This window comes from Fukomys damarensis, unplaced genomic scaffold, assembly GCF_012274545.1.
Source record: "Fukomys damarensis isolate Sample0158 unplaced genomic scaffold, DMR_v1.0_HiC HiC_scaffold_32, whole genome shotgun sequence".
NCBI lineage: Eukaryota > Metazoa > Chordata > Mammalia > Rodentia > Bathyergidae > Fukomys > Fukomys damarensis.
The window spans coordinates 45,775,402-45,793,704 of NW_022900944.1; the positions used below are offsets into that span (position 1 = coordinate 45,775,402).

General features: G+C 50.7%; 1 protein-coding gene across 2 annotated transcripts in view; it reads left to right on the forward strand.

The window, feature by feature from the left end:
* Nucleotides 1-18,142, forward strand: part of Dnaaf1 (dynein axonemal assembly factor 1) — a 22,324-nt gene extending 4,182 nt beyond the window's left edge. For both annotated transcript variants that reach the window (XM_010618366.1, XM_033757862.1), the window contains 9 exons: nt 2,942-3,163; nt 3,274-3,440; nt 6,953-7,074; nt 10,922-11,088; nt 12,443-12,658; nt 14,766-14,875; nt 16,136-16,195; nt 17,004-17,364; nt 18,026-18,142. In XM_010618366.1, coding sequence (XP_010616668.1) covers nt 2,942-3,163; nt 3,274-3,440; nt 6,953-7,074; nt 10,922-11,088; nt 12,443-12,658; nt 14,766-14,875; nt 16,136-16,195; nt 17,004-17,364; nt 18,026-18,123 — 1,523 coding nt within the window. In that variant the 3' untranslated portion in view covers nt 18,124-18,142. The remainder of the gene's footprint in view (nt 1-2,941; nt 3,164-3,273; nt 3,441-6,952; nt 7,075-10,921; nt 11,089-12,442; nt 12,659-14,765; nt 14,876-16,135; nt 16,196-17,003; nt 17,365-18,025) is intronic.
* The last annotated feature ends 161 nt before the right edge of the window (nt 18,143-18,303 follow it).

An 18,303-nucleotide genomic window follows, 5' to 3' on the forward strand; every position in this document is an offset into this window, starting at 1 on the left:
AAAAAAAAAAAAAAAAAAAAAAAAAAAAAAAAAAAAAAGAGGGGTCAGAGCTCTCAGTCTGTGCTGAGCTTGGGGGCCGATCTGTTCCATCAGTTGCGTTTTGTTCATTTGTTTATTGAGCAAGTATTTGCCAAGAGCTTTCTGCGAGCCAGGGACAATGCTCAGTGTCAGGAGTATAGGAATGGATCCGGCACAGATGCTTAGGTGCCCGGGGGATGGACGGCCCCCAGGGGAAGGTGCCGCACCAGGGAGGGGCACGCAGGGCCTCCGCAGCACAGACTTCTTTAGGTTTGGATGACTTCTTCCTGGTCTCCTCACCTCCAAAAATGTCCAGCCAGCATCTAAGTGCAGCAGTGGGAGAGATGACCTGGGAGAGCAGGTCCCTGGATTCCAATGGGCGGATGGGAAAGAAGCCCAGCAAGTTAGGCCAAGTACAAAGAGTTGGAGAGGTAGAGGAACCAAGGGAGAGGGGCCTGTATTACTTGTGGATTACTGCATAACAAGAAATCTCAAAACTTAGCAAATTAAAACACAAATTCATTAGCATACACTTTTTCTCAGGGCCTCCAGGCCAGGAGGGATTGGCTAGGTGCTTCTGGCTCAGGGTCACTCCTGAGGCTGTCAGCTGGCATCTGACAAACGGAGAATCCCACCCTCGGCTCGCAGTGGCAGGTTCCCGGGGCTGTGGATGCAAAGCCTTGTTCCCCACCTCCAGTGTCTCTCCATGTTGGCTGGCTTCTCGCTGACCAAGTCCCCAGAGAGAGGGAGCCCCGTCCTGGGGGCGGCAGAGCGTCCCTTCTGCCTTGTTCTGTGGATCTCGGGCCCAATCCTGTATCAGTAACACAGAGGCCAGGGGCCAGGAGATGGTGGCTCACGGTGTTCATGGAGTGACCCGGAGGAGCTGCAGAAGCTGGAGTGAGCCTGGACTCAGAGGACTGGCACTGGAACTTAGCAGTCAGGGTGGACTGAGGACCTCAGCAGCTGGCTGTGGAACTGAGAGAGCAGAAGCGGAATCAAGAGAGCAGAAGTGAATTAGAAGCTTGGTGACATAAATGAGCAGAGTGCAGTTTCTTCAATAGAACATTGCAGTAGGAGAAAGAGAGAGAGGAGGCTGAAAAGCGACTTCAGAGGGCTGGGGTGCAGCTCGGTGGGCAGTTGCTCACCTAGCATGTACGTGTGTGGCCCTGTGTTCCATCCTCAGCACTGGAGGGGGACAAATAGAAAGTGAGAGACATCGACTTGTTCGGACCTTGCTTATGATCTGATTCAGACAATAAACAGTTTGAGATAGAAGGCAAGAGACATGTGAACAGTGATTGGCTAATTGACCACATTAAACAGTTATTGCTCAGACGTCACAGTGACGCTGGTTGGTTCTTGTTTGTTTGGGTACTGGGGATGCTAGGGAAGTGCTCTACCTCTAAGCTACACCCTGGCTGTGGTTGTTTTAAGACAAAAAGGAGTCCTGTTTAGAGATGTTGACTTTAGTACGCAGATATTGATACCACAAGGATTCTGAGACTATAAAAGTTTTTGTGAAATAATTTTTTTAAAAAAATCTCTCCATGCTATACTAGTTTTAATGTATTCTATGACTTTTAACTGCGTAAGGGTTAAGTGTGTTTGCAAGAAATTTAAAAGTAGAGAGGAAAAAAAACCCCAGCTTGATTATTGGGGTGGAGGATCATGGGAAACCTTTCTTTGTACTTTGCATTAATATTAAAGCTTTTACTCAAAACTCTTTTGGACAAAAATACATAACTTTTTAAAAGTTTTTAATAATAGCTGAGTCATGAACTACAAACTGATAATGAGTAACTAAAACAATAAACAATGTTTGTTGCTCTAACCTCAGTTTTGGCTCAGAAAACTGAAAATGAAAAGCAAGGTAGGTATGGTGATGGATGACTATAATCCCAGAATTTGGGAGGCAGAGGCAGGAGGATTGCCATAAATCTGGAGCCAGCCTGCGGTACATAGAATCCTGAAAAATAGAACAATCCAAGGCCCACAGTTTGCACGGTTTGGGCTCCGCTGATCCTGGGCTTGCAGCTTTCCCTACCAGGCTTCTCTCTGCTTTTCTCGGCTGCACCTCCTCCATGCTGGCTCCTTCAGGGCATGATCGCCCCTCAGTCGCTGCCACTCCGGTCTCTGGGAAGGTGGCTCCTGCAGTATTCGGCATTGACCTACCAGGTGGGCATTTCTGGCAGAAAGACCCCGTCTTTCCGGGAAAGCCAGCAAAACTCCCCAGAATTCATCAAAGTTGGCTCTGCGTGGCCAGGGCTGACCAGCGCCAAATAAGTCACCATGACTGTGGCTACTCAGAGAGCATAAGGGCGCTCCCTAGGTAGGTGTCTTGGTCCTTCAGGACTGCCATAGAGGCTGGGAAGTCCAAGGTCAAGGCTTGGCAAGTTCAGTGTCCAGTGAGAGTCTCCTTTTTGGCTCATGGACGAAGCCTTCTGTTTATGGGTTCTCACACGGTGTGGCGGGTAAAGGAGCTCTCAGAGGCCTTTTATAAAGGCACTAATCGCATTTGTGAGGGAGGGCTCCATACTCATGACCCAGTCACCTTCCAAAGGCCCCCACTTCCTCCTATTATCATATTAGGGATTCAGATTTCAAGATATGGCCAGGTGTGGTAGTGCATGTCTGAAATCCCAGCATTCTAGGAGGCTGTGGTGGGAGGATCATGAGTTTGAGCCCAGACTAACAACTTACTGAGACCCTGTCTCAAAACAATGAAATAAAATAAAAGGACTTGGGATGTAGGTCAGTGCAAGGGCTCTGTGTTCACTCCCTGTACCAAAAAAGAGATTTCAACATAGGAATTCTGAGAGGACACAACCGTGCATTCCCTAAGTACAGGCAAAAACGAGGGTGACCTTGAGCCCTCTCCCCTGTGTATGAGAAGCCTGGTCAACCCCCACTTTCCTCTGCCCAGGGTTTGACTGCATTGAAAACCTGGAGGAGTACACAGGTCTGCGCTGTCTCTGGCTGGAGTGCAACGGAATACGGAAAATCCAGAACCTGGAGGCCCAAACTGAGCTGCGCTGCGTCTTCTTGCAAGCGAACTTGCTTCATAAAATTGAGAACCTGGAACCTCTGCAGAAACTGGACACTCTGAACCTCAGCAACAATTACATCAAGACCATCGAGAACCTCTGTGAGAGCCTCGGCCGCCTTTCCCTCTGCCTCGGGTCACCCATCCAGAGGAAGGAGAATCTCTAGGGGTTCATACGGTAGGCTGCTCACTTCCGCTGTGCTCCCTTCCAGCGTGCCTCCCCGTCCTGAACACGCTACAGATTGCCCACAACCACTTGGAGACGGTGGAAGACGTCCAGCACCTGAAGGATTGTTTGAAGCTTTGCGTTCTTGACCTTTCCCATAACCAGCTGAGCGATCCGCAGATCCTGAGCATCCTCGAAAGCATGCCTGCTTTGGTAAAAACAAGACAGATCCAACTTGCATTGTCTTATGTTCTTTAAACACCAGTCTCATTTCTTTCATCCTTCCCACCCTCCCTTGCTTCTATACTCCTTTCCTTTCTTTTTTGTTTTTTCTTTCCTTTTTTTGCAGGGGCTACTGGGGATCAAACGCAGCGCCTTGCCTGTGCTTGTGAGTCAGGCAGTGGAACCGCTGAGCTCAATCCCTGGCCCTTCCTTCCTCTTTGATACTCTTTCCTGTTTGTGTTTTTCACTGGAGCATCTTAGATATCACCTGTCATGTCACCCACAAATATTTAGTGTATGTCTGATAGATAAGGACTTTTTAAGCATAGACACAATAACAGTATTATATTTAAAACATACTGACCGCACTCAATGCCTTGCCCATGCTCAGTGTTCCCCATGTACCTTAAAAATATGTTTTGATAGTTGGGTTGTTGAAATCCACACCAAATGTAGATGTTGTTACTGGGTCACTTGTCAGCTTGGTCCCTTTTGATCTGTGGTATTGTTCCTTCCCTGTTTCCTCCCCTCATCGTTCATTTGTAGAGAAATCGGGGCCTTCATCCAGCAGTTTCCCACCTTCTGATTCGGTTGGCTGCATCCTCATGGTGTCGTTTGACCTATTCTGCTGTCCGCAGTATTTCCCATAAAATGATGGAGTCAGAGATTTAATTAGCTCACGGTTCGGTGTTCTCCACTGCACATGCTGGTGCATCTGATGTCCTCTTGCCTCTTTTTTAAAAATTTAGACTATGTAGTGGGTACACATTTGCACTTGGTCAGGTCACCAGGAAGCTCCCATTAATCTCTTTCCTGTCTGGCAGCCAGTGAGGAGCCCTGCCTAGATATGCTGTTTCATTGGGACTCCACAATGACCTTTTCTTCTTCTCTTATTGCTTCTGCGTGGAACAGCTTGGGCCCTTCTACAAAGAACCTTCACCCATCACTACTGGTCTCTACTGAAAAGGCCAGGGTAGATGTTTGAGTCTTTCCTTTTACCTTACTTATTTTCAGCAAAACAAGTTAAGATTCTCAACCTCTAATTGTGACCCCAAAGGCTTTTCCCTCATTATGGTCATTGTGAGTTCATGGATTTTGATGCACAGTATCTTGCTGTCACATTATTATTAGTAGTAGTAGTAGCACCGGAGATCAAACTCAGGACCTTGCACTTGAGAGGCAGGCAGCAGACCACTAAGCTAAACCTCTGGCCCTGTCACTTCAATTTTTGATGTCCAGGTTTCCCCCTCTAAATCAGTCAGCTTTCCTTATCACTGGGACACAATAGTGACACCCACACTTGGAGGAGGAGAGATTTATTTCAGCTCAGTTTCAGTCCATGGCCAGCTGGCTCCAAGGCAGAAAGATCATGGTGAAAAGGGCCTGGTATAAAAAAGCTGCTCCCTCCATGGCAGCCAGGAAGCAGAGAGAGAAAGGAGGAGTCGGGTGAGAACACCCCGTCTCCTTCCGGGTCACACCCTCAGTGACCTGGCCCTTCCAACTGGCCCCATCTCCAAACGTGAGACTTTTGGAGGACACTTTAGATGTGAAAGCCTCAGCAGGGGAGTTTCTGTATCCTTATGACTCGACTTCAGTGACCTTTCGCAGCTTCCTTGCTTTTCAGTGTGTGTGTATTAAAAATATGGAAACAAGCACATACAACCTTTGAGTTCACCGTTTACTGCTTAGGGTTGGAAAAGTGGAAGGAAACTGAGTCCATTTGAAGAAAAACAATAAGCAAATCATTGTTCAGGACTAATCTCCAGAGAGAACTATCCAGAAGACCAGCTTAGAACTGCCAGCTTCCGGTGACAATATAAAGTCATGTTACGGTTAGGCATGGTGGCACACGCCTGTAATCCCAGAACTCTGGGAGGGTGAGGCAGGAAAATCACAAGTTCAAACCTAACCTAGAAACTCAGCAATTTAGTAAGATTCTGTCTCAAAAATAAAAAATAGGGCCAGGGATCTAGCTCAGTGGTTCTTTTCCCTGCCTTGCAAGTGGAAGGTCCCGAGTTCGATCCCGGATAACATTAAAAAAAAGAAGAAGAAAGAAAGAAAAGAAAAACAAAAAATAACAGGTGGATGGAGGGGGAGAAATGAAAAGGGAATGAAAATAGAAATTAAGATGTGTTATGTACAGTACCAACTTCCCACAAGGAATGACCCAAACATGTACTATACACATACAAATAAGGTAAAAAGAATAGAAAATCAAAAAAGGGCTAGGAATATAGCTCGATGTGAAGGTCATGGGTTTATTCCTCAGTAATATTTTCTTTTCTTTTCTTTTTTCTTTTTCTTTTTTTTGTTTTTTGTCTTTTGTTTTGATACCAGAGATCAAACTTGGGACCTTGCACTTGTAAGGCAGGCGGTGGAACCCCTGAGCTAAATCCTCGCACATTCCCCAGTAATATTAAAAACTGTATTGTAATACTGTTGCTTTAAATTCTCCATATACAACACACCCCTTTACTACCTGTCCCTGCATATTGCTCCTGCCCATGAAGGAAAAGCTCCTTGAAAATTTGGCACACATGGTACCAGAATGGAGTCTGGGAAATTCTAAACTAACTAGTTTGCAACATATTTATCTTCTGCAGTAACAGAAACCAGGTTAGATATGAAAAAAAATTATTTTGATTTGATTTGGTTTTTTGAAACAGGGTCTCACTTTGTAGTCCAGGCTGGCCTCACACTTTCAGCGACCCTCCTGCCACAGCCTCTTGAGTGCTGGAATTACAGGTGTGCACCACCATGCCTGGCTAAGACATGAAAACTATTTAATGACTTTGTGAGCTTCTTTGGGCAGATGGGGAAGTTGGCCTTTGAGTGGGGGAGGATGGCACGGGCACTGCTGGGCCTTCCTCTTTCCTGGTCTCACCGTGACCTTGGCCCCATGAGAAACGCCCTCCATGCTGTGATGCTCACAGTGCATAAGGACATTTTCCATCCCTCAGTCCCTGCTCCTTGTCTGTCACCAGTGTGAGTGTCTTCTTAAAATGCCCTGGCAGGGAAGGAAAGAAAACAGTCGGGCTGAGATGCCCTTTAGTAGGAGAGACCAGGCAGCAGAACCGATGGAATCGCTGCCCTTGGAAAAGGCCTCAGGAAATGTCTTCCATTGCTGCTCGGGAAGGACGCTGAGGTCTGAGCCCTGAAGCTCAAGCAGAAGGGAGAGCAGCTCTGTGATCTGGGCAGTTCTGATGGCACCAGAGCAGCACAGCCTCCTGATGTCTCCGACTGGCGCACGGGGACAGGACCTGGCACTTGCATTTTGCTCAATAAAATATATGCTATTCCCAGCATTTGGGAGGCTGAGGCAGGAGGATTGCCACAAGTTTGAGGCCAGTGTGGGCTACATAGTTCAAGTCCAGCCGAACTATATAGTGGGACCCTGTCTCCAAACAAAAAAGAAAATATATTGTATGGAGTTATTCTCCACACATGTACTTCAGCCGTGCTTTTTCAGTTATTCAGTTTGGCTCTTCTTGTCTGCTGTACAGCGTGTCCTCAACCTGATGGGAAACCCTGTTATCAAGCACATCCCTAATTACCGAAGGACAGTCACCGTGCGGCTGCAACACTTGACCTACCTCGATGACAGGCCAGTTTTTCCAAAGGACAGGTGAGCAGGGAGAAGCCTCTTGGTCGTCTCTGGATATATCGTGTTGAGTCTGCCTAATATTAGCCTTTTAGCATTTCTGATTTTTGTGCATTTTCACACATCATTATATATTCTTTGGACACAGGTCTAATGACCACATACCTGCCTGTAATAGAATCTGAGCACTCATTTTTAGAATCTTATACTCCTTTGATAACTGTCCTTTACCTCACTGCTACATCCTTGGGGTAGGATTCTGGGAGTGGTATCGCTGGGTTAAAGAATGTGCCTTGAAGCCGGGGGTGGTGGTACACGCCAGGCAGGAGGATCACAAGTTCAAACCCAGCCAGGGCAACTTAGCATCTTAGCAAGACATTGGGTCCAAATTAAAAAGAAATAAAACAAAACCCACTGGGGATGTACCTCAGCGCCAAAGCATTGGGTTTACTGAAGTTAATGCCCAGTAACATACAAACACACACATACACACGCACATGCACACATATACACACATGCATGACTTGAGAATTTTTAAAGGTTCTTACAGTTTCTAATTGTTCTTTGGAGAGTTTGTAGCACTTCACAGTCTAAACAGACATAGCCTGTAAAAGAATCTTTGCCAAGTTACTTGCTGAGTAAAAATGGTATCTCATTGTTTTAACTTTCATTTTTGGTTACCTGATGAGACTGGTCATTTTTCTATCCCTCTTTTAAGAATAGTCTGTTCATGACTTCTTCCCAGTTTCCTTGTTTAAAATGAGCTTCTGGAGCTGGGCATGGTGGCACACACCTGTAATCCCAGCACTCTGGAGGCTGAGTCAGGAGGATCCCTGTGAGATCAAGACCAGCCTGGGCTACATAGTGAGTTCCAGGTCAGTCTCAACTACATAGTGAGACCCTGTCTCCAAAAAAAAAAACCAAATAATAATAAATAAATAAAATAAAATGAGCTTCCGTTTGCTTGTTTGTTTGGCGGTATTGGGGATTAGACCCAGTGCCTTGATAATGCTAGGCAAGCACTCTACCACTGAGCTGTACCCCCAGGCCAGTCAGGTGTGGTGGCGTACGCCTATAATCCCAGCACTCAGGAAGCTGAGGCAGGAGGATCGCCTGAGTTTGCGGCCAGCCTGGGCTACATAGTGAGTTCAAGGCCAGCCTGAACTACACAGCAAAATCTTGTTTCAAAAAACCCAAAACAAAACAACCACACATGCATGCATACACACACACAAACATATGAAGTCATCCCTAGCCCTTTAAAAAAATTTTATTTTTATACAGGATCTCTCTACATTACAGGTTGGCCTTACTTGCGATCCTCCTGCCTTAGTCTCCTGAGAAGCAGTTTTTGTCATTGCTTTCACTTGTGTTTTTAATTTACCTTTTGATTTAGGTCAGTAGTAATTCTAATTTTTGTTTGTTTGTTGCCGGGGATCAAATTTGGGTCCTTGCACTTGCGAGGCAGGTGGCGGCACCACTGAGCTAAATCCCTGGCCCAATTCTAATTTAGACTAAAACTATGTACTAATATGGAATGCTTGAGGGGAAATGAAATTCAAAATTTAAATCATATGATCTTCCAAGAGCAATGTAGCTTGTAATATGTTTCTGAACTCACAACTTGAAATCAAACTAACAAACAATTCAAGTAGAAGTTAGAGCCCTACTCTCCCCAGGTAAGAAAAGCAGAAATCCGGTGACTGACCACTCCCTGGGCTCCAACCCCGCTGGAGCAGGCTGGCCGGGCTTCCCAGCTGGGCTTGAGCAGGTCTGGAGCTCCTAGCAGTGAACCCAGGAGCAGCGCCTTGAGGTCCCACCCAGCCAGGGCGAGACTCAGGAGAGTTCAGTGCAGACACAGTTCTGAGCAGGGAGCCTGCCGCCCACACCAGCGTAGCACAGGTTGGCATCCCGTCCAGCCGCATCCCAGCGCCCCTCACTGGGTGCCTGCATGCTGCCCTGACAGCTGCGGAGGTGTGCTGCTGTCCTTGGAGGGACCGCGCGGCCTGCATAGCACCATGTCTGCCTCTTGTCCTCTTGGGACGCATCTGTCGCTGGCGCAGACTCACTCCCTCCCCCAGCACACTTTGGGGCACCCCCGCCTCCGGGAGCCCTGTGGTTCAGGGTCACCGTGGCCCGAGCCTCTATCTAGCATGGTGCCTGGTGTCCACTTGGAGATAAGACGCTGGGACCAGAACAGAGTCTATTCCTGCGGCACATTCTGGGGGGGACTTGTGGTCTTCCACTAACAGTGTACTCCATGAAGCCCGGACTGTCTGCAGATATCCTCCTCCTCATCCTCCTCCTTCCTCTTCCTCTCCTTCTTCCTCCCCCCACCCTTTTTTGTAGAGGGAATCAAACTCAGGGCCTTATGCTTGCTTGGCATGTGTGGCACCAGATAGCTTCTGTACCTTTGATTCACCAGTGGGCATCTGCTTCCTCTCTCTAAAGTTAAGCCTCCTACTTTTAAGCCACTGGACTTAAAAAAAAAAAAAAAAACAGATGTATTGAGCTGTAACTCATTCCCTATCTGGCTCACCCATTTAAATGCAATGGTAGGAGCCAGGGATTTAGCTCAGTGGTCCAGCTGCCTGCCTTGCAGGCCCAAGGACCCGAGTTGGATCTCCAGTACCAAAAATAAATAAATGTCCGCCTGGCTCCCATCACGCAGCACCGTGTCAAGTTCCTCTCATGGTGCCACACACACCCATGTCTCCACCCTTCTTTATTGCCATGTAGCCTTCCGTCTTGACCTGCCACATTCCGCTTTTCCATCCACTGTTCGAAATTTGGGTCTTCTAGTTTTTGGCTATTGTGAATAATGCTGCTGTGTTTGTGCGCAAGTGTTTCTGTAGAGGTAGGCCTTGTTCTTTGGGGTACACAGATAGGAGTGGAGTTGCTGGATCAAATGGGAACTCTATGCCTGACTTTGGAGGAGACACCGAACTGTCTCCCAAGGCGGCTGCACCAGCGTCACGTCTCCCCCAGCAGTGGATGCAGGCTCTGGCTCAGCCTGTCACCACCCATCTTCCTACTTGGTCCTCACAGGGGGCATGAATGGCGTCTCATCGTGGTCTTGATTTCCATTTCCCCAGGGGCTAATGTCAGGCGTCCCTTTAGCGTCGATTTGTATGTATTCTTTGGGAAAATGACTATTTAGTTTCTTTGCTCAATTTTGAAAACAAATAGACTCTCTGAAAGGGCAGTTTGAGAAAAGTTGGGCAGACAGTGCACAGAACTCCCTGTACACCTGCCCTTGGGCGCCTCCCTGTTCCGGACCCCTCCCTGTGTGGTTGTGTGCTGCACTCGGTGTCCCCAGGCCCACGCTATGACTCACTGAACTCCACACTGCACAGTACTTACGGGCTCATTCTCTGGGTTACACGAATGCAGTATTAGACAGAGTCATTCTGTGGCCTGAGAAGTCCCAGCAGATCCGTCCTATCCCCACCTAGCCCCTGGCACCGTGATCCTCTAATGTCACCACAGTTGTGCGTCTGTTTTCCAGATGCAGGGAGCTGGGATTGTACTGCGTGTTGTCCACTTCCAGACTGGCTTCGTCCGCTTAATAGCAGCTGTGTGGGTCGATAGCTTACTTCGTTTTGTTGTTGAATAATACTGCGTTGTCTACTGTACATAGTTCGTCCGTTGCCTATGGAAGGACATCTAGGTTGCTTCTGGCTTTTGCCAGTTAGAATAAAGCTGCCTTCAACACCCACATGCAGGTTTTTGGGTGGATGTCAGTTCCTAAGTCATTTGACTCTTGTGTCTTTTGTTTTGGTTTTGAAGGAACCGAGCAAGTCTGGTCAGACATTGTCTCCGAAGGATTCACCCTTGGTCTCCCCTGCTTCTGTCTTATTTCCACATGCAGAGCGTGCGCCGAGGCCTGGGCCCGAGGAGGGTACGCGGCGGAGAAGGAGGAGAGAGAGCTCTGGGAGAGCAGAGAGCGGAAGAAGATCACAGACAGCATCGAGGCCCTGGCCATGATCAAGCGGCGGGCAGAGGAGCGCAGGAGAGAGAAAGAAGGCCGAGAGGGAGGTAGGCGGGCATCTCAGCAGCTCTGTGTCAGTCGGGCCAGGCGAGGCCATCCAATTCAGTCTCTAAATGCCTATGATTCTATTTTTTAGACAGTCTCACTGTGTAGTCCAGGCTGGTCTTAAACTCATGGTGACCCTCCTGCCTCAGCCCCCAAGTGCTGGGATTACAGGTGTGCGCCACATCTTCAGGTTTCTGACGTTGAAAGTTTACTGATGAATAGCTGGATGGAGCTACGCCCAGGGCAAGGTGTAGGGGAATGGAGGATGTCCCCTCCTGTCACCCGCATGTGCAGCACTGACCTGAGCCCAGAACTCAGGGCTTTTCATGATGGATAATGACAGCTCCCTCCCCTCCCTGGAGGGGCCCACAGCCCTCACAAAGGCCCACTGAGGTCACCTCAGGGAAACAAAGATGCTCCGTGCCCCCCCACCCCGAAGTGAAAAGGTCTGGGAGCTCCGCACCAGGTATGGGGGTCTAAGACCAGGCACTGAGCAGAAGAGGCTCGCAGAGCCCTGTCCCCAAGGAGCTCAGGGCTGCAACCCCAGCCTATCTGCCATATCCAATCCACATGTCAGCAGCTTCAGGCAGGACCGATGTGTTCTCATCACAGGTCTGGGACACCTGAGGGTTGTGCCCTTCGGGGAGCTCCAGGGAGAAGCTGGTCTTTTCCGGCTCGAGCAGCAGTCGTCTCCCATGCTGCAGGGCCCCGCTCCACCCTCAGAGCCCACAGTGCAGCACCTCATGTCTCTGTGCTCGCCCTTTACCCCTTTTGTCTGAGGGATGGAACCCAGGGCCTCACAGGCTCTAGCTTCGAACTCAAGATCCTCCTGCTTCAGCCTCCCAAGGAATCTAAATTTTCTCTTGACTATTTGGAAGTAAAGGCAGACATTTCAGCCTTTAAACCCTACCACTGCTACAGGTATCTCCTCAGGGCCTCCTGCCTGACGTCTTCTCAGTAACTCTGTCCTTTCCATTAAGTAGGGGTTCAGGAATCTCTTCTGGGATGCTGATCTCCCTTTATTTAGGTGTGAACAGCACTCCCAAGGACATTGCTCACAGTTGTGTGTGCATGTGTGGTGATGTTGGGGACAGGACCCAGGGCCTTCATACTGTGCTACATCCTGTCCCTTTTTTAATTTTTAATTTTTAGACTGGGTGTCTGTCGGTCAGAAACTAAGTTGCTGAGGCTGGTCTCAAACGTGTGCTCCTCCTGCCTCAGCCCCCCAGAGGCTCAGATCACAGACCTGGGCCGCTATGCCCAGTCCTCTGGGTTCTTCCTTTCCTGCGTGCCTGGCACCTCCATGCTCAGCTCAGAAGTGCACCACCCACGCTCACCCATGACCCCTTCGTTTAGGTGCGATGGCCCCGGCAGACAGCAAGGACAGGCAGAATGAGTGCCACGCGGCAGGGGACACGCAGCAGAGCCTGGAGCTGTTCGCGAAGGACAGCTTCGAGGCCAGGGCCGAGCTGTTCCCGGAGGAAGCGTGGCCTGAGGGTGTCTCCAGCAGAAAGGCAGAAGCTGGGGTGCCTGCAGGGAGCCTGTCTGCCCCGCACCCTGTGCCCCTGGAAGGTAACTTGGGCAGAGCGAGGGTGCCGACTGGGGTCTGAGCCTCACCCCGCTACTGCTGCCCCAGAGCATAAAGCACACAAGCTACCCCATGTTCCAGAGCAGCACTGCGCCGCAGAAGTACAGCAGGAGCCACAGAGATTTTATAGTAGCCACGTTAAAAAAAGAGTAAGACTATGCAAAACAATATCCAGTGTTAAAAAAAGATCATTAACAGTAGCCCTGGGCATGGTGGTGCACACCTGTAATCCCATCGCACAGGAGGCTGAGGCAGGATAATCACAGAGTTTGAGGTCAGCCTGGGCTACACAGACGATCTCAGAGCCACAGAAACAATTTATTATAGCAAAAGACACTTTCCCACAAGTCCTCCTCGGAGCCCTCCCTCTCCTCCGACACACTCGTCCCGTCGTCCTTGCCCCTTTCTGAAGCAGTTCTGGAACGGAAGTGCTCTCCCATGAGGGTCTGCAGGAGGTGTGATAAAAACGAAATGCTGTTGGGTGGGGACTTAGCTCAGCGGTTCCACCACCTGCCTCGCAAGTGCGAGGACCCCAGTTTGACCCCCGGTACCAAAAGAAAGATGCTGCTGCTGAGTCCCAGCCAGTTGGAAAGGAAGGTCGTAAACTCGTGGCAGTGCGTCCTCATCCAGATCTCGTACCGTGCAACTTCTGGCTCTTCCCTAAAACCGACGTGACCGTGAAGGAGAGCAGTTTGATTGGATCCAGGACATCAAGGAGTCCACGACAGTGCGACAAAGACACAAGGGCAGACTCACAGAGCTGCTCCAGGGAGAGGCGAGGAGGATGGGACGGGTGTGTGAGAAGTGAGGGGAGGATTCTGAGGAGCATTAATAACAGTCTGCCCTTTACTGTCGAAAAGGTAAACACTGTACTTTTTATTATACTTTGTATGCTTTCCTCCTCCCAGTACTGGGGATTGAACCCAACGTCTTCACATTGAGCCACATCCCCAGCCTCCCCATTTTCTTTTAGATTTTGAGACAAGGTCTTGCTAAATTGCGAAGTTGTCCAGGCTGTGCTCCAGCTCCTGATCCTCCTGCCTCCAGCTCCCAGGGTGCTGGGATTACAGGCGTGCGCCACTGTGCCTAGTCTTAGTGCTTCTATGAATTTGGTTATAGCCATTTCCATGTTCAGTAATTTCCAAGGAATTTTATAACGTGGGATCTTTGTAGAGAAACAGCTATGTGGGAAATGCAAATACCCATGGGGCAGGCTTAGCTGTGTGCGTGTGTGGTGTGTGCGTTTGCGCACCTGCACACTGCTGTTCTGTCAGATGCAGAAATCGGGATCAGTGGTTCCCTGATGCTGGGCCTGGGTGCCAGGTGAGTCAGGAAAGCAGGGCGGGAAGAGTGGGCAGAGGCCTCGCTGCAGAGTACAGAGAGAAAAGAGCGCAGCCACAGGGGACAGAACCTACACCAGGGAACCGGCCACCATCATCGGGTGCTGGCCACCGCTCCTCTCCCAGCTTCCGTGTCCATCTAGAAAGTTGCTTGTTTGGATTTTGTCCTAGGGGACACCTCTGTGGCCTGACCACCCCTGGGCTTCTGGAAGAGTTTCTCCCTGGCAAGGCCACACTTTCCAGAACGCTTTCCCCAGTGCAGATGCCCGGCCCTGTGATGTTGGTTGTAGGCTCACAGGCTATTCACCCTCTCAGCTGCGGTTCAGCTGATGCCTCACACAGACTTTGCAGAGCCCAGGCCCGAGCGCCGCACAGGGAACCTCGGGGAGGGCCTGCCGCCCACACTTCCCAACTCACACAAGTCCCAGGCCCTGAGGCTGGAGGGCAGTGTCCCCTGATGGGAGGCGGCACAGGCCAGTGGTAGGAAGCTGGTCCTGTTGTGAGCACATCTGTCTTCCTCTTGCTGTGGGTTGGTTCCCCTCTCTGGTTCCTGCTCGATGCCCATCTGGCACCTCCTCTCGGGATCACCTCCAGGTCATAGCAGGGAGGGGCAGCTTCTTCTGGTCTTCTGTCCACTAGGGGTTTGGGGTGTCTGCATCAGGCCTCAGCCGTGATTCCTGTGCTGTGGCTCATGGGGCTGCTGCTGGCACCAAACTCACCCAGGACTGACCACTGCTCCTGTGCTCCCCAGTGTCAGCGTCCCTTGAGATGGTGGCTGCTGAAGGCGCGTCAGCTACAGAGCCTTGTGGGACCGGAACTGAGGACGCAGGGGCCGTTGGGACCGAGAAGCTCTTTATTGGGGTAAGGGGCGCACTCAGCCTTGGAGGTGTCAGTCTGCACCTCTGTGATCCTCGCCACCCTCTGTGATGTGGCCCTGGGGTGGCAGACAGTGAACCTCCCTGGGTGGTCCTGGCTCACACAGCACAGGCCCGGCCAGTGCCCCCCCCCAGGCCCAGGGCATCACCAGGGCCTCTCAAAGCCCTTGTCCCCTGCCTGGCAAGTTTCTGTCTCACCAGCTGGCATTGTTCTCGTAGCCCTCCAGATGCACTGCCCAGCCCCGTCCCCTGGGCCCGCTGTGAATGTCAGACCCCACCCTCGGGCACCCTCCTTCCTGGAGCTCTGCTCATTGTGATGGCAGTCTGACACACTGGCCTAGTGACAGGCCACCGTGGGAGCCCACACCCCTGCCAGTGTCCTGGGAACTGTGTTCTGACCGGGCAGAACAGGGAAGTACTTTTCAGCTTGTCACCACACCCCTTGGGCAGCTGGCACCCCCACACCGGTGTCATTATCTTGTTAAATGGCGTTTTCTCATGCCCAAATCTCAAAATTTCATGACTAAGCATTACACTGATCATGGTTGATATTCTTAGTAGGTTTCTAGTTCTTTAGATAGGAAACAAAGTTGGACAGCTCATTGCTTAACATTTGTGAATTATGTATTAGTAGCCCATTAGTTTTTGAGTTCTTACTCAAGGCATAGCATTGGTCTAAGCATTATTTGCACTGATTGACATAATCCTTTGAATACTCTAAGAGGTATACTATTATCCCAATCTTTCAGATGGGGAAATTGAGACAGAGAGGTTAAGCAGTCTGCCCAGAGCCACACAGCTAAGAAACGGTGGGGTGGGAATTCTAGCCCAGGTCGCCTGGCTCCAGGGTTTACATATCTAGTCAGTGATCTTACTCCTGTGTGCAAACGAACAAACAGAATAAAACTAAGAGATCAGCTTTGGGGAGGTACAAGATAGCCCACTAGGGTCCCAGGACTCATTTGTACGCTGGTACTTTTGATTTGGGCCACATTATGCCTCCCAAGGTGAAGTGACTGTGTCTCTAGAAATAAAATGAAGCAAAGATGCGGAGATCCTTGGAACCTGTCACAGCCTGTAAGCTCTCACTTCCCTGGCTTAGACTCATCGCTTGAAAAGGCAGCACTGGGGCGGTGGTGTGCATGTGGGGGCGATGCTGTTCTCTCCTCTGTGCCCAGCGGGCTGTGCCAAAGGCTCCCCGTACACCGCATTTCCATTTATCTCACCTGCCTGGTGGCTCTTTCAGGACCTGCCCGACTTGGAAGACATGGACGACACAGGAGCACCTTTGGATGACCAGGACAAGGTTATCAGCACACATTTGACCCATAATCAGGCTGAATTCCACTTTGTTCTTGTCATTTAGCAGTTTTCCCTCTTGAAAAGTTCTATGATCAAAGAAAGCATCACGTACTCTCACGTTCTTGCCTAAAGGAATTACAGCTGTTTGTTTCTGCTTGCTTTAAGGGGTTATTGGCCACTTGGGTCTTCTTGCACAACCATTGTATTGTTATTTGTAATAACTGTGCACTGCACATAATTACTGGAAAGCATTTTCTATCCTTATGGTGCATTTACATGTTCATCTTAGGAATGTGTTTGACTAAAGCTACGGAGGGAAGGAGGCACGAGGGGGTGAGGGGCCAGACATTTTCCTAATTCACCTGCCCCCACCTCAGGCATTATGGGGTCCCACGGGGTCCTGAGGGACAAGGAAGCAGTGGCTATCCTCTGCATGAGGTCGCTATCCAAGGAAACAGGCCCTTGCAGCCGTGGTCACTGTGCAAGAGCAAAGTTCCAGTGTTGTACACAAGACTGGGCTGAGGTTTACCGAACAGAAGCCACCTGGGAGGTGTCGTGGAGGGGCCAGGTGGGGTGCAGGGTGGAGTCCCTTGTAGGGGGGGCAGGCCGCAGCACTCAGCAGGAAGTGCTGGCCAAGAAGCACCTGTCCCCAGCCCCTACTCCAAGTGGGCACGGCCCAGTGCTCCCTGGGGTCACTGCACTGGGCACAGAAGAGCTGCTGGCATTCAGTGTGAAAGCAGGCTCAGCAGGGTGCACTCTAGTAGAGTGACTGTTGTGAAAGCAGAACGTTGAAACACTTATTCCCACAACAGGAGTGGTGCTTTCCGAAAATTGAGGCCCTCCCAAGTGGGACTCCTGACCGGGATACTGAGCTGGACGGTGCAGCCCTCCCCAAGCCAGAACACTCGCCCGCAGGTGCCCTTTCTCACATATTCGCAGTCTCTAGGGACACCTCAAAGAAGGCCAAGGCACCTTTTGAAGACATTTTAAACAAAGAAGTGACGAGAGACTTGGCAACCCAAAGTAAAAATACCAAGTTCATGAGACCGCTCATTCAGGAGCTTGGAGATGAGCCCTCCGGCCAAGCACTACGCTCCCCCCGCTGCAGAAGAGACATCTTGGAGAGCAGGGACGGGGACCGGGACCGGGACCTGCCTGGAGCCTCTTCCCCAGGTGAGGCACCCAGCCCAGGAGCCGGGGTGGGATTGGGGGACCAGTTGTGCCTTGGCCCAAGAAGCCCAGGCTTCTGTGATGGGCTGAGACTTTACAGATGATGCTAAGCCCATGACTCTGAAGCTGCCACTGTGGGTGGCAGTGCCCCAGGTCCTGTGGCCATGCAGCACTCAGTACTCTGGGGTGCTGTGGAACCTGCGCTTTCCCCCTCACTACCCCAGCCCTGGCCTTTCCAGACCTAAGCTTCCAGAGGAGGGAGGAGGGGACTATGGATGCCCTAGCTGGAGTGTAGGATGAAACGTGATAGCAAAGACCAGGGATGCAGCTCAGTGGCACAGTGCCTGCCTGGTCCCGGGTCCCATCCCCCCAAAATAAAAAACCAAGGTGAGAGCTGGCATAGTATGGTGCTCCAAGGGCAGGAGAACCCATGGCTGATGTACCAAGCAGGGACAGTGTCCAGAGGCCACCCCTCGTGCTGGTGGCAGCTTGTGAAGCCAGCGTGCACACACGGAGGGTGAACGACCTGGGGCCTTCTGCTGATAGCCAGACTGGGGTGTTGGCACAACTGTCCCTAGACCCCATGTGCTCCTCACAGGACAGGGGAGTGGGCAGGGCCGGCTCCGCTCCTGGGGTGCTGAGTCCTGGTCTCTCCCAACTCTAGGGGACAGAACTGAAAAGGACAAAGTGCAGCCTGAGGTGGTGTCCCGGGAGCCCAGTGTGGGGACAGGCCGGGGGGACGTGGAATTCTCCCTGGACTGAAGCCAGGGGCCCACCGCCGCATCAGCAGTGACTGGGAGTGGGCGCTGGTCACCTCTTCCTCCGAGTGCTGCCGCCTGCCAAGTGTGCTCTGGGGACTCGGCTGTGACAGCTGCCTGTGTGCTCCCTCACCCTCGTACCCTCGGCCTGCAATGCAATTCCAGGTTCCCTGTACTTACACAG